The sequence below is a fragment of the Phascolarctos cinereus genome, unplaced genomic scaffold, assembly GCF_003287225.1.
Source record: "Phascolarctos cinereus isolate Bilbo 61053 unplaced genomic scaffold, phaCin_HiC Scaffold_5;HRSCAF=322, whole genome shotgun sequence".
Classification (NCBI taxonomy): domain Eukaryota; kingdom Metazoa; phylum Chordata; class Mammalia; order Diprotodontia; family Phascolarctidae; genus Phascolarctos; species Phascolarctos cinereus.
In genome coordinates, this window is record NW_027555958.1 from 240,024,718 (window position 1) to 240,038,883 (window position 14,166).

The 14,166-nt window shown below is 43.2% G+C and overlaps 1 protein-coding gene across 4 annotated transcripts in view; it reads right to left on the reverse strand.

The window, feature by feature from the left end:
• Positions 1–14,166, reverse strand: part of RAB44 (RAB44, member RAS oncogene family) — a 71,213-nt gene that overhangs the window by 29,684 nt on the left and 27,363 nt on the right. For all 4 annotated transcript variants that reach the window (XM_078155398.1, XM_020999539.2, XM_020999535.2 and 1 more), the window contains exons 3-8: positions 13,083–13,194; positions 11,114–11,291; positions 9,349–9,495; positions 8,142–8,232; positions 5,352–5,447; positions 4,064–4,251 (exon numbers count right to left, since the gene is read on the reverse strand). In XM_078155398.1, coding sequence (XP_078011524.1) covers positions 4,064–4,251; positions 5,352–5,447; positions 8,142–8,232; positions 9,349–9,495; positions 11,114–11,291; positions 13,083–13,194 — 812 coding nt within the window. The remainder of the gene's footprint in view (positions 1–4,063; positions 4,252–5,351; positions 5,448–8,141; positions 8,233–9,348; positions 9,496–11,113; positions 11,292–13,082; positions 13,195–14,166) is intronic.

Genomic DNA, 14,166 nt, shown 5'->3' on the forward strand with positions numbered 1-14,166 from the left:
TGGAGGTAGGGTGGAGCTGAGCAGCACCGTCTGTTCCTATATATTCAGGTGAGGAAATTTAGGAGCCTGGTATCAGAGAACATTTGGGTAAAAATCAGTGAAAGTAGAAGCAGAAGCAGTATTGTTGTAGGGGTATACTACAGACCACTGAGACAGAAGGAGGAATTAGAAGAAGACTTTGGAAAACATATTGAACACATGGCACAGGAGCATGATATTGTGATGGGAAACTTCAACTATCCAGTCATCTGTTAGCACTCTGCTAAAAGCAGAATTAAAAAAATTGTGATTTGCTTTGATGATAATTTCATTTTTCTAAAGCTAGAAGTGACAAGGAAGCTCTTCTGGACCCGCTTCTCACTACCCAGGAGACAGAAATCATGGTGGCAAGAGATTGTTCCATCACTAAGTTCATGACAGAAACAGAAGGGAGTCAGGCACAGTCTGACATGCATCCTAGATTTGGGAACAGCAGACTTCAGAGTGTTCGGAGGAAAAATAGGTATGATGGCTTAACATTTTGATGGAAAAGCCAACCAAAGAGGAAAAGGAACCTTTCAAGAATGAAATCCTAAAGACACAAACAGAAAGTATCCCAGTGAGGAAGAAAAAAGAGAGTTGCCCAAAGAGACCAATGTGAATGCAAAGGAAACCCAACTAGCTCAGATTTTATGAAGATATGTATAGAAGATGGGAGCAAAGGCAGGTCATTGAAGTTGAATACAAAAGGGGTCCTGTAAGAATTATGTTCAGAAAACCAAAGCTCAGAATGATCTGAGGCTGTCCATGAATGCTATGTTGTGGCTCAGTTGTTTCTGACTCTTTGTCAAAACCCCATTTGAGGTTTTCTTGGTAAAGTTGCTAGTGTGGTTTGTATTTCCTTCTCCAGCTCATTTGACAGATGAGGAAACTGAGGCAAACAGGGTTCAGTGACTTGCCTAGGATCACACAGCTAGTCAGTGTCTAAAGCTGGATTTGAACTCAGGTCTTTCTGACTCCAGACCTGGTGCTCTATCTACTGCACTGCCTAGCTGCCAATTCTTGACACAGAACAAAGGAAAAGTCTCATAGACCTATGAAGAGGATATTGGATTTGGACATGGCTTCCCCTAGGGGAAGATATAAAGCTTCCCCTAATGACTGCTTTGGGGCATCCCATAAGTTTTGGTATGTTTTCTCATTATTGTCATTCTCTTGGATGAAGCTACTGATTGTTTCTATGATTTGTTGTTTGACTCACTCATTCTTCAGAATTAGATTATTTAGTTTCCAATTAATTTTTGATCTATCTTTCCATGGCCCTTTATTACATGTAATTGTTATTGCATCATGATCTGAAAAGGATGCGTTTAATATTTCTGCCTTTCTGCATTGGATTGTGAGATTTTTATGCTCTAGTACACTGTCAATTTTTGTGTCGGTGCCATGTACTGCTAAGAAAAAGGTATATTCCTTTCTGTCCCCATTCAGTTTTCTCCGGAGGTCAACCATATTTAACTGTTCTAAAATTCCATTCATCTCCTTAACTTCTTCCTCGTTTACTTTGTGGTTAGATTTCTTCATCTGTAAGACAAAGGGTTTGGACTAGGTCCAGGGAGCCTCCCTGCAATGGTTAGCAAAGAGAGGAAACCCAAATTAAGGGAAGAGATGAGCAGGGGGCTAAGTGGTACACTGAATAACACTGTATTTGACTTGGAGTCAGGAAAACTTCAGTTTGAATCCTGCCTCAGAAACTTCCTAGCTGTGTGACCCTAGACGAGTCACTTAACACCTCTCAGCCTCAGTTTCCTCATCTGCAAAATGGGGGCCTACTTCCCATTGTGAGGACAAAAATAACATATTTGTTAAGTTAGTTATTTTCATGAGTTCCAACGCCAGGCTCAAATTAATGAAATCTTTGGGGACAACTAGGCGGCTCAGTGTATAGAGAGCAGAACATGGAGCCAGGAAGACCTGAGTTCATGACAGAAACAGATCCTACCTCAGATACTAGCTACGTGACCTTGGGTAAGTCACTTAACCTCTCAGTTTCCTCCTTTATAAAAAAGGAATGATAATAGCACCTGTCTCACATTTTTGCTGTGAAGATCATATGTAAATCATTCTGCAAACCTTTAAAGTGCTATATATAAAGTGCTAGCTATTATTATTACCGAAAGAAGGAATGGATGTGATTACAGGGATCCTTGAGAGAAGACATAGAAGGGAAAAGTACCAAAGTACTGTTGCTGTTCAGCCTTGTCTGACTCTCTGTGACCCTGTGGCCCATTCTGTCCATGCGGTATTCTTGGCAAAGATAAAGGAGTGGTTTGCCATTTCCTTCTCCAGTGGACTAAAGCAGAGTTTAAGTGACTTGTCAAAGGGCACACAGCTAGGAAGTGTCTAAGGCTGGATTTAAACTTAGGTCTTCCTGACTCCACATTCTGCTCCCTTTCCACTGAGCTGCCTAATTGTCCCTATAAGTAATTCTTTTGTTGTTGCTCAATCATTTCAGTCACGCCCAACTCTTTGTGACCCCATTTGGGGTTTTCTTGGCAAAGATACTGGAATACTTTTCCATTTCCTTCTCCACCTCATTTTACAGATGAGAAAACTGAGGAAAACAGGGTGAAATGACCTGTCCAGGATCACACAGCTAATAAGTGTCTGAGGCCAGATTTGAACTCAGGAAGATAAGTCTTCCTGATTCTAGGCCTGGAACTCTATCCATGGTGCCACCTAGCTGACCCAAAAAGTAATTCCTAATAAGTAATTATTCACCTTCTGCTAGATGGGAAACTCACTACCTTATGAGGCAGCCCATTCTCCTATTGGACAGCTCTAATTATTAAGAGGTTTTTCCTAATGCAGAGCTGAAATCTCCCTCCCTATAACTAGTTCAAGTACAATTTTAAACCCTCTCCTCAGAAGACAGCTCTTCAAATTCTTGAAGGCAGCTTTCCTGCCCACTTCTGTCCCACCTTTTTCTTTTTGAGTTAAAACACCCCCAGTCCCTTTGACTGATTTTTATTTAGCATGGTCTTCCATCCTTTCAACATCCTGGTTTCCTTTCTGTGTCGCCTTTCCTAAAATTTGGTCCCTAGAAATTGACAAAATACTCCAGAAGTGTGATCTGACCATTATAGAGTACAATGGGAACTATCACACCCCCGTTTTCTGGATACTATGCAGCCCAATATTGCTTTCACGTTTTTACTTCTATGTCACACTGTTGACTCGTATTTGAGCTCGCAGCCCACTATAACTCTCAGATCTTTTATATACAAAATGTTTTTGAACCATGTGTCCCTCATCCTGTACTTAATGAAATTGATTTTTTGAACCCAAGTATAACTTTACATTGATTCTTATTGAACTTCATTTTTTGGATTCAGCCCATCATTCTAGCCTATTGAGATCTTTCAGGATTCTGACTCTAACACCAATATGAAAACTATCCATTGGTGTGCTAGTAAATGTTTAACAACCAGCTTTCAAAAAAAAGTAAGCACAACTTTTTTTTTTTGCATTGTTAACATTTTCTCCATCATTTTCTTAAGACTAGATAATCAACAAAACAATAAATCAAGTTCTAATTTGTAGCATGTGCTGAGATGTAAACACTCACACTGAAAATTTAACAGCTCTCTGAAAATTGATGCTGGCTGGCTCTAGCACATAACTACAACTATCTCTTCCTGAATATATGTTGGACCAGAAAACTTTTGAGGTTCATTGAAGTAATTTAAGTTCTATGATATTCAGTTCTGACCTTTATTTTATTTCTCTAAGTCATTTTATTTCTCTAAGTCTCAAATTCCTCATCTATAAAATGGGGATAATATTTGCACCACCTACCTCAAAAGGGTAATTATGAGGGAAGTGCTTGGTAAATAGAAAAGTGAACTATGGGTACACACTGTTATCAAAATTAATGTTGCTATTATCACTGGCTGATTGGTTCCCTCACATGCAGCATATGGGTGGCACAGCCCTGAAGCTCTGGGGCCTCTATTATGCTCCCTTCTTTTACTGTCCTCCGCCCACTCCATTCTTCTGCCCCCGGCCCCAGGCAGCTCCTTGCCTGGTCTCCTCTTCCACCTGCCAGGGTACTTGGCCCCTTGCTAGATTCAGGTGCCCCCTGGTCACTTGCAGCAGCCCTTGGACCTGCTCCAGTTGTCCTGTCAGGTCCCTCTGGGTTTCCTGGAGTCTCTGGTTCTCCCTGCTGACCTCATGGCGCTTGCTTCTCAGCGTGTCGATCTGGGCCTCCAACTGTAGAGGGGACGGAGGAGCCAAGAAGAAAGAAGCCAGCCTTGCCCAACCCAGACCAGAGACTTATTCTCCTGGACAAGACCAGCCTTCCACCACCTTTTTTGTGCTTTCTTTCCCTTTCCTTTATCCTCTCAATTTGAGTTTCCTTTGGAAAAGTCAAACCTCACCTTTGATAAACTAAAAGAAAAGAAATGTTCTACCTCTCTGACAGGGTAGGTAGAAGGAACTGTGAGCCCTGGTGGCCAGCCAGATGTGGGGGTGGCTGCCCCAGCCGAGGACCGGGAAAAAACATAGCAGACCAGGAACAAGTGGGGTGTAGGGCCTCCAGGAGTGAAAGAATGAGGAATTCTTATCCCCAGACTTTAATTCTTTATACTTGTCAAATACAAGTTCATCCTCTTCACACTCAAAGTTTTAAGTAAATTTCCCTCCATCTTATTTTTACTCACTATTTTCCTTCTTAGTCTCTCTTTTTACCCCATCCCTGTTACCTTATCTTCTCTTCTTGCCCTCCTATTCCTTATTTTATCCACTCCTCCAAAAGTCCCTCCCTTATCATCTCCCCATACCCTTCTAAATTTTAATCTATACACCCTTCTAAAAGCCTACCCAGCTCCAGTCCCCTAGTTTTCTCACCTCTCTTCAGTCTCATGTGCAATCGTCTTTTTTATTATACTATGATATGGAAATGCTCATTTTATCCCATAAATTAAAAAGAAAAGAAAAGGAAAGAATGGGAAGGTAGATGTGGATGGTAATTGGAGCTGTAGCCCAACTACGAATTTTTCTAGGCTGGGCTAGGATTTCAACACAGAGCTATAGACATCTCCAAGAGAGGAATAAAGTTGGCAGCTGCACCTTCCTTGACAAAGTCCTAGAACCCAGAAAAGGGATATTTGAGAGGATACATTAGGGAACTTCTTTAGCCATTGGACCAGGAGTTGGGGATGACCCAAGAAGTTGGAGAGCATATAAAGGGAAGGATGAAAGGAAAATTTAGAACAATGGTCAGAAACCCCAACTGTGCTCTTCCTTTAGAAGACAGCCAACGGGATTTGTCACCCTCCCTCCTCTCGAAGATCCCAACAGAATCTTCTTACCTCTCTCTGGCCCTCGGCTAAGTATTGCATCTCCCGTTCCTTGGCCTCTAGAGCCTGGTGCATCATGGAACTATAGGCCAGGCCCTGTGTGTCACTCTGGAAAGAGAGAAAAAAGAGGGAGGCTTGGTCAATGCCATCTACTTGAACCACCCCCTTAGTCCCCAGGAGGTTACCCATTCCCTCTGGCCCAAGGCCATCCCTGAGGCTGCCGCAGGAGGCCCCCCTATAGAACAATCACTAGGACAAATACAAGTTCAACACCCATTTCTGGGCTATTCAGTAAGATCTGAGATTCCTAGGGCAGATGCTGAGTTAAAGTGACCTTAGAAATCATTTAGCATTTTATTTTTACAAAAGCTGAGGCCGGGGCCGGGAGGGGGGGAGTGATTTATTCAAGGTCACACAGCACTGCCGCACACTGGCAGAGCTTACAAGAGAACCCAGATTTCCTGGTTCCCAAGCCATGTCTATACCCATCATACCACACCGCCTCTCCCAGTCTGATAAAAGTCCCTCCTGCCCTTGTAGGCAATATTTCACTCCCCCGATGCCTGGCCACCAGCCAGGACTTTGATGAAGCAAACCACTATATAGAGAAGGGAAATAAACTCTCCACTCCCAGGTGGGTTCACTGATGCTTAAAAAGCAGGCAGCCTAGGCCACCAAGTTGCCATGGCAACCTCCACCAGCCCACATTCTCCTGAAAGGATGCAAGTAACACGTAGACATGATGAATGGAAGCAGAGGTCTTTATGGAGGACTCTGGGACTCTCCAGGCTCCCACACATAATCCTGGGGTGCCTGTGAGCAATCTTTGAGCCTCAGTTTCCTCAGCTATCAAATGGGGGTGATATATGCACTATCTATCTTATGGGGTTGTTTTTAGCAAAGGACTTTGTAAGCCTGAAAGTGCTATAAAAAACCATGAGTCATTATTGGAGACAAAAGGGTAGCTCTTACCAGAGATGAAGGTCACTCTGATTTGATTGGGACAGTTCCAGGGTTTTGGTAACCTCTACCCAGTGGATTTACAGCCCCCTAGGAAATATCCCCAGGCAGGCTGGATTGAAGAGAATCAGGGTGTGGCTCTAGATGTATTGTGAAATACTTTTTGCTCCTCTTTCATTTACTGTAGTAAAACTGGGTGTAGGGGCAGTGTGGTCATTAACAAAGTCTTACTTACAAGCTTAACATAATTTCAGGTTCTGAATGTGGGAGAAAATGTTCATTAGCCCAGCAAGCAGGGCTATAAATTTAGGGGAATCCTTTGGGGAGGGAAGCTCTGGTGTCCCTTACTTGGTGGCCCCCCTCCCCTGCCACCACAATGTTGTGACTTAGTCTGGGGGCTTCCCAGAAGAAAAATGATGTGAGCTCTCTTAGCTTTCTTATAAGTGAAGGCTTGTAAGGTCTTTAAGCAAAGGCTAACTTTTGAGGGCTTGTTGTGAAAGGGATTTTGTTCCCGGTGGAGGTTAGGTTGATGACCTCTAGGGTCCTTTCTAACCCTGGCAAGCTGTGATTCTCCAGTTCTATTCTGCCTCCAAAACCAGCTTATCCCATTCCCACCAGAGAATCATAGATCCAGAATTTAGAAGGGATCTCAAAGACCCTATCATAACAACGGGGGTGGATGTGACAATGACGATGATGATGATAGACGGGAGGTACAGCGACTTTTGTCTTGCCACTGGAATTTGAAGACTGGAAGAGAGAGTGAGGCTGATGACTTCGTGTAGCTTTGCCTCACTTAAATCCAATTCAAGATTGATGTCACTGGTCCTCTTCAGAAACAAAGGACCACCACCACCAACAGTGGATAGACGGCTGTACCAGGAGTCAGGAAGACCTGAATTCAGATGTGGCCTCGTACTTAATGTCTGTGCGATCCAGGGCAAGTCATCTCACTGCTGCCTCCCTCAGGTTCCTCCACTGAAATGAGGATACTAACAGTACCTACTTCCCAGGGTTGTCGTAAGGATCAAATGATTTTAAATTTGTAAAGTGCTTTGTCAATTTTCAAGTGTTATATAAATGCTATTATTATTATCTATAGCATCTAATTGAATCCCTTCATTTTACAGATGAGGAAAATGAGGTCCAAAGAGGGTGAAACCCTCTTGCACAACAAGTAGTAAGTGATGGGGCAGGATCTGAACCCAGGCCCAGTGACTCCAAAGGAAGGAGGGAAGAAAGAATAAGCATTTTTTTTTTTATTAAGCACATACTATGTTCCACAGTGGATAGCGCACCAGGCTTGGAATGAGGAAGACTCATCTTCCTGAGTTCAAATCTGGCCTCAGACACTTAATAGCTATGTAACCCTGGGCAAGTCATTTCACCCTGTTTGCCTCAGTTTCCTCATCTGTAAAATGAGCTGGAGAAAGAAATGGCAAACCACCCTGGGATCTTTGCCAAGAAAACCTCAAATGGGGTCATGAACAACACAGACAACAACATTCCAGGGGGCATCTAGGTGGCGCAGTGGATAGAGCACCAACCCTGGATTCAGGAGGACCTGAGTTCAAATCCAGCCTCAGACACATAGCACTTACTAGCTGTGTGACTCTGGGCAAGTCACTTCACCCCATTGCCTAATCCCCCCCCCCAAAAAAAGCCCAACATTCCAGACATTGTGCTAAGTGCTTGATGAATATGATCTCGTCCGATAAGCCGGTGCTTTTCCCCTTGTTCCACACACAGACAGCTCCCTAGTCACAGGGCAGACCCCTCCTGCAGAGGAGGCACCGTGTAGGGGTGAAGCAGATGCTCAAGAGTCCTAAGATTCAAACTCACCGCTTCCTGGAGTCGCTGCTTCTCACTGTGAATCTGGTGTTCCATCTCCTCATAGAGCTGCCGGACCTCACGGTGGTGGTCCTCATCACATCTGGGGACAGAGAGAACCCACAGCCCCTTTATGGTCTCTCTCTTGGTGGGTATGGGGTTCGTGGGCCATAGTGGTCAGCGCTTACAGGAGATCATGCTGGCTCCCTATGGCACATGCTCAAACAGATCTGGGGTTTCATGGATTTGGACATCCCATCTACCCATTCAAACCTGCTCATCCTATGGGACTTTTATCTATGTCCTACCATGAGCTCACCACAAAGGAACATTCCGAGGATACCAGAGGAACATTCTACCCATACACCTGCCAACCCTGCCCTGTGCCTTATCTACCCATATTACCCTGACCCCCTATGTCACTCCTGATCCTTCCATTGTGCAGACATTCCTCCAGTCCCCAATTCACTCATCACCCTCTCCTAGTGACCTCATCACACTAACATACCCTGAGCCCTCATATTACCTCAATATCTCCTATATCACTCTGGGCAACATGACACCCAACCTTTGCTCATTTCTTCCAGGAGGCTAAATTTGGTTTTCTGCATACCCCTCCATCATTTTGAGGTCCCATAGCTCCCTGAACCTCTCCCATCTCTTGTCCCACTCACCATCCCACACAGTCCTTGGCTCCTCCTTCCCCCTTCCTCAATCTCCACATGGCCCTGACCTTGATTCTTGGTCTCCTAAGCCTGGGGTTTCCAAATCCTTTCAATGACTTTGAGGCTTCTCAGACCCATGATCAGTACCTGGTTAAGGAGGCACCGGGCAAATCATTAGCTAGATTCACTTTTTTTTCCTTCCTCACTTTTTGGGAATAATTTGTGAATCCTGAGTACTAACTTCTTCAGAAGTCTGACAGAATTCTCCCACGAATTCATCAGGGGCAGGAGGGTTTTTCCTTTGGTAGCTCCTTTACAGCTAGATCCACTTCCTTTTCTGAGTGGGTTATTTAAGATTTCTGTCTGCTCTTCTAATGTTTTATATCTTATATATTTTTATATTTTTTATATATTTGCATATGTCATATATTTTATATTAGGGTATACTTCTATCTTTTGTGGGCTTAGTTTTGTTAGCATAGAACTGCTAGCATGATATATTCTGATTGTTCTTTTTTTTTTCTTTTAATTTCTTCTGATTTGGTCAGACTCACTTTTTCAGGGTCATTTGCAGAGCCTCCTTCTCAGCCCGAGTCTCCTGAAGACGACTAGTCACCTTGGCCAGGAAGCCCTCCAGATTCCCCACCAAGTGGGGCTCTTCCTTCCTCAGTTTCTTCCACAGCTCCCAGATTTCTGCCTGACTGAGGGGAAGAGAAGAGCTCTATTCAAGGGGTTGAAACAGGCAGTGTTTGTTGGGAGAAAGCCAAGAAGCTGAAGAGATCTTGTCCCTTGTTTTTTCAGGGCCCAAGATTTTAATCAGCTACTCTGGTGACTAATTTATGAAAACAGATCAGGATTAGAGAGTTGTCTTCCCAGAGACCATTGGTATATTTCCAAGGGGTTCTTTTGGAGATGGCAGCCCTTGCTATCTGAAGCATTGGTGACATTAAATATTGATCACTAGAAACCAGGAAGACAGTCATGTCGGGCAAAATATTTGGAGCCACGTACTTCATCCAGTCACATTGCATAGATGACCAGCTATGATCCCTCACAGGCATGGCCAGATTCTTTGTCAACTAAGTGGTAAAATGGATAGGGTACTGGGCCCAAAGTCAGGAAGACTTAAGTTCAGATCTGGCTGCAGATACTTACTAGTCAAGTGGCTCCAGTAAGTCACTTAACCTGTCCTTGCCTCAGTTTCTTCAACTGTAAAATGGGGACAATAATAGCACCCACCTCCCAAAGCTTTTGTGAGAATCAAATGAGGCAAAATGTACAAAGTGTTTAGCACTGTGCCTGGGACATAGTAGATGTTACAGCAATGTTTCCCTTTTCAGAAGAATGTTTTTAAACACATAAAATGGAGTACACAGAAATTATATGGGAAACCAATTACATTGAAATAAATGACCTATTTATAAACTATATATATATATATATATATATATATATATATATCAATATATCTCTAAACATATATTATATATGTGTGTGTAAGTGTATGTGTGTGTGTGTGTGTGTGTGTGTGTGTGTGTGTGTGTGTGTGTATTTTTAAAGGCCACAGACCCCAGGTTTCAGAACTGCTAATCTAATCCAACCCCCTCATTCTACAGATGTCTAAGAGAAATGAAGTGACTTGCCTGAGGTCCCATAGATAGTAGTAAGCATCAGAGTCAGGATTGGAACCCAGGTCGTCTGACACCACCTCTCTGAAGATAACCCTAAAGTGGACCTGCACTTCTGTAATACCACTACTGTCTCACTGTGTTGTTACTGTGGGGTTCAGAATAGGTTATGTATGTAGAGTGCTTTGTAAACCTTAAAAGCTCATCTAAATGGCAGCTATTACTGTTATTATTGGCATTATTATTTATGAGGGAGTAACCTTTTATGTAGGAGACAGCGGGATGGCTCAGTGGTTAGAGCACTGGGCCTGGGATTAGGAAGACCTGAGTTCAAATCTGGCCTTAGACACTTACTAGCTATGTGACTGTGGGCAAGTCACTTAACTTCTGTTTGTCTTAAGCCCCTGGAGAAGGAAATGGCAAACCACTCTGGTATCTTTACCAAGAAAACCCCATGGACAGTGTGGTCCACAGGATGCTGGATACTACCAAACAACAACCTATAAAGTTCCTACCACCTCAGCCAGGGTAGGCTTAGCAGTGGGGCAGCCTGCATAGCTGAAAGTGTGGGAGGCCTGGCAGAGGGGCAGAGCTCTAAGAGGTCCCTTGCATTTGACAATTTTACTTCTGGTTAGCCCTTCTGTCCCCCAAATCCCAGATTTCTCAGTGAAAGACAGAGAGGTTGCCTTACTCAAGAGATAAGTTGTTGGCCCCCAGCTGTTCCATGAAGGACAGGAACCATTTCCTCTCTTCCGGGTCGACTTCCTCCAGGGGCTGGAAGCTGGTAGGCTCCTCCTTGGAGAAGATCCATGTCCTGGTTTTCCTCTTCCTTGGCCCTGGGATGCTGGTTTGCGAGCTGAACACATTCTCTAGGGGCAAGGAGAGTTAAACCCTCAACTGAGCTCTTCACTCTTTTTTTTTTTTGGCTAGCCAATGGGATTAAGTGACTTGCCCAGGGTCACACAGCTAGTTAGTGTCAAGTATCTGAGGCCGGATTTGAACTCAGGTCCTCCTGAGTCCAGGGCCAGTGCTCTATCCACTGCACCACTAGCTGCCCCTGAGCTCTTCACTCTTGAAGCATCCTCCCTGATCCTTCATGCCTTCATCCCACCTAGGCCCAGGAAATTGTCCCTTAGAGTGTGGCACTGAGGGTCCTCCTACCCCAAACTTGTGTCACTTCATCTTTGTAATGATCATAGAACCATTGAACTATGAGGAGAGACAGCCTGGTACAATGGAAAACACTGTCTCTGAAGTCAGAGGACCTGGGCTCAAATCTCACCTCTAAAACCACCTGTGTGACCCCAAGTAAGTCACTTGGACTGCTTGAGTTTCAGTGTCTTCATCTCTAAAATGAGAGGGTTGCAGATGACCTGTGAAGTCTCATCCAACTTTAGAGGCTATTAACTAGACTGTAAGCCCTGTGAGGGCAAGGATTTTCCTCAGTACCCAGCACAGGGAGAGGTTATTGTTAGATGAATGATATTCAACAACAGCGAGCATTCATGAATAAAATCAGATGAACGTTAATTCAGTAATCATTTACTAAGTCCTTACTATAATTTGAAGATTGGACTAAAACCAGAGACCCAGATCTTCCTCCTTCTCTTCTCCTTTTAACTCCCTTTTATATGCAGTCTTCTCCTTTAGAATGTAAGCTCCTTGAGGGCAGGGAATGTCTTGTTTTTTTGCTTGTATTTGCATTCCCAATGCTTAGCACAGCATCAACCACATAGTAAGTGCTTAATAAATGTTTTATCCATCCATCCATCCATCCATCCATCTATCCTTCTATTTCTATCTACCTTTCTATGTATCTATATCTACCTATTTCTGTCTACCTACCTGTCTCTATCTATCTACCTATCTCTATATGTATTTAACTATCTACCTCTCTCTCTATCTCCATCTGCCTATCTACCTATCTCTCTCTATCTCTACCTTTTTCTCTTACTATTTCTATCTATCTACCTATCTCTATATCTATCTATCTATCTATCTATCTAGTCCTGGTTATGTTAGGAGCTTCCTATGTCAGCTTAGACAAATCTCTTCCTTCTCTGGACCTCATCTATAAATGAGGGGATTAGACTACATGCTATGATGCTATGTAAGGTCATTTTTACTCTAAATCTTTTAATTTATGATCATCAGTATTTCAAGGATTTATATTTCAGGAATGTGGCACTCTCTCCAGTGAGGTAGATCACCACCCCTCCATAGCTTGATAGTTATTATTCTAGAGTTTCTATGACCAAACAGCTCATCATTGCTAGGTTCACCTTGCGATGAGCCTCTCTGAAGAGTCTATCACCACGCACACACACTTTCAGCCTGAGAGGACCTGAAGACATTGGGGTTTCATCATCAAAACTTTTAAGAACATAGGGTCATCTCCATGACACAATAAAATATCAGAGGAAGATCACTGATGTAAGATCTGTAAAATTAGGAGTCTGAGTCCATAGTCTCTAAAGTCCTCTCCCAAGCATACAGTAGGTACTCAATAAATATTGATTGAGTTAAGGGTCCTGAAAGCTCCCCAAACTGAGAAGCCTAGACATGTGTTGGTGTCCACTGAGGGGTCTCAACACCACTAGGCACCATTCTATCTTGCCCATTTGCCTTCTCATCCCTTTGACCCACGTTAGGAGACATACTGAGTCCAGAGGTAAATTCCTTGGGTGTGATGCTTCCTTTCCTCTCTGGGTCCATCCAATCAAAAATTAGCCGTAGCTCTTCAGGGCTGCCCAGGAAGCTGAACTTTGCCTTCTAGAAGAAAAGAACAAAAATTGGGGCCAGTGCTGAGTACGGGGGTGCCATGTTGCCCAAAGTTTAAACCATACCCAAACAATGCCTTTCTTTGGAAAAATTATGAAACAATAGTAGTCTAGGATTCTGGAACTGAAAGAGGCCTCAGAGATCATCTAATTCACCTCTCCCCTTATTTTACAGATAAAGAAACAGAGGCCCAGAAATGGAATAACCACTTACTCAAGAACATACAGCTCTAGTAGCTGTATGCTTCTTACCACTAGTAGTGACAGAACTTGAACCCAGATCTTCTGACTACAAATCAAGCCTCTTTTCCATTCTACCACATAACCTAGTCTTCAGTGCTCCTCATATTCCTTTCAGTGACCTGATTTAGCAGAAAAAGCACTGAACTTGAAGTCATGAGACTTAAGTTCAAATCCTATCAATAATACCTCAACCCAAGGGAATGGTTCTAATGGTGGGAATTTCAGGTATAGTGGAAGGGCTGGTGGAGGAGAAATTTTTTGTAGCAATGTTCTATAGTGCTGCTCAAAAGCATACATACTGCATTCAGTCATTCAGTCATTCAATCAGTCAGTCAAGTCATATCAGCAAAGACTTATTAAGCACTTACTATATGCCAGATACTGTGCTTAGTACTGGGAGCACAAATACAAAGTGAAAGAAAAACCTGGCCTCAAGGAGCTTACATTCTAATGGAGCAAGTGAATATATAAAAAGAAGAGAGGTGGAGACAGTGGAAGGTACCCAACTAGAGGACCAGCTAGAGAAAGTCCAGATGGTCAGGAAAGCACCCTGGAGAGTGAAGTCAATCATGCAATGATTTATTCATTCTTTTGTCACTCATTTATTCATTTATTCAACAGATTCATTCAACAATTAATTTAATCAATCATTTATTCACCCATTCAACTGTCGTGTGTTAATTCACATCATATTATGTATGTGAATAGCCACTTGCTCAGC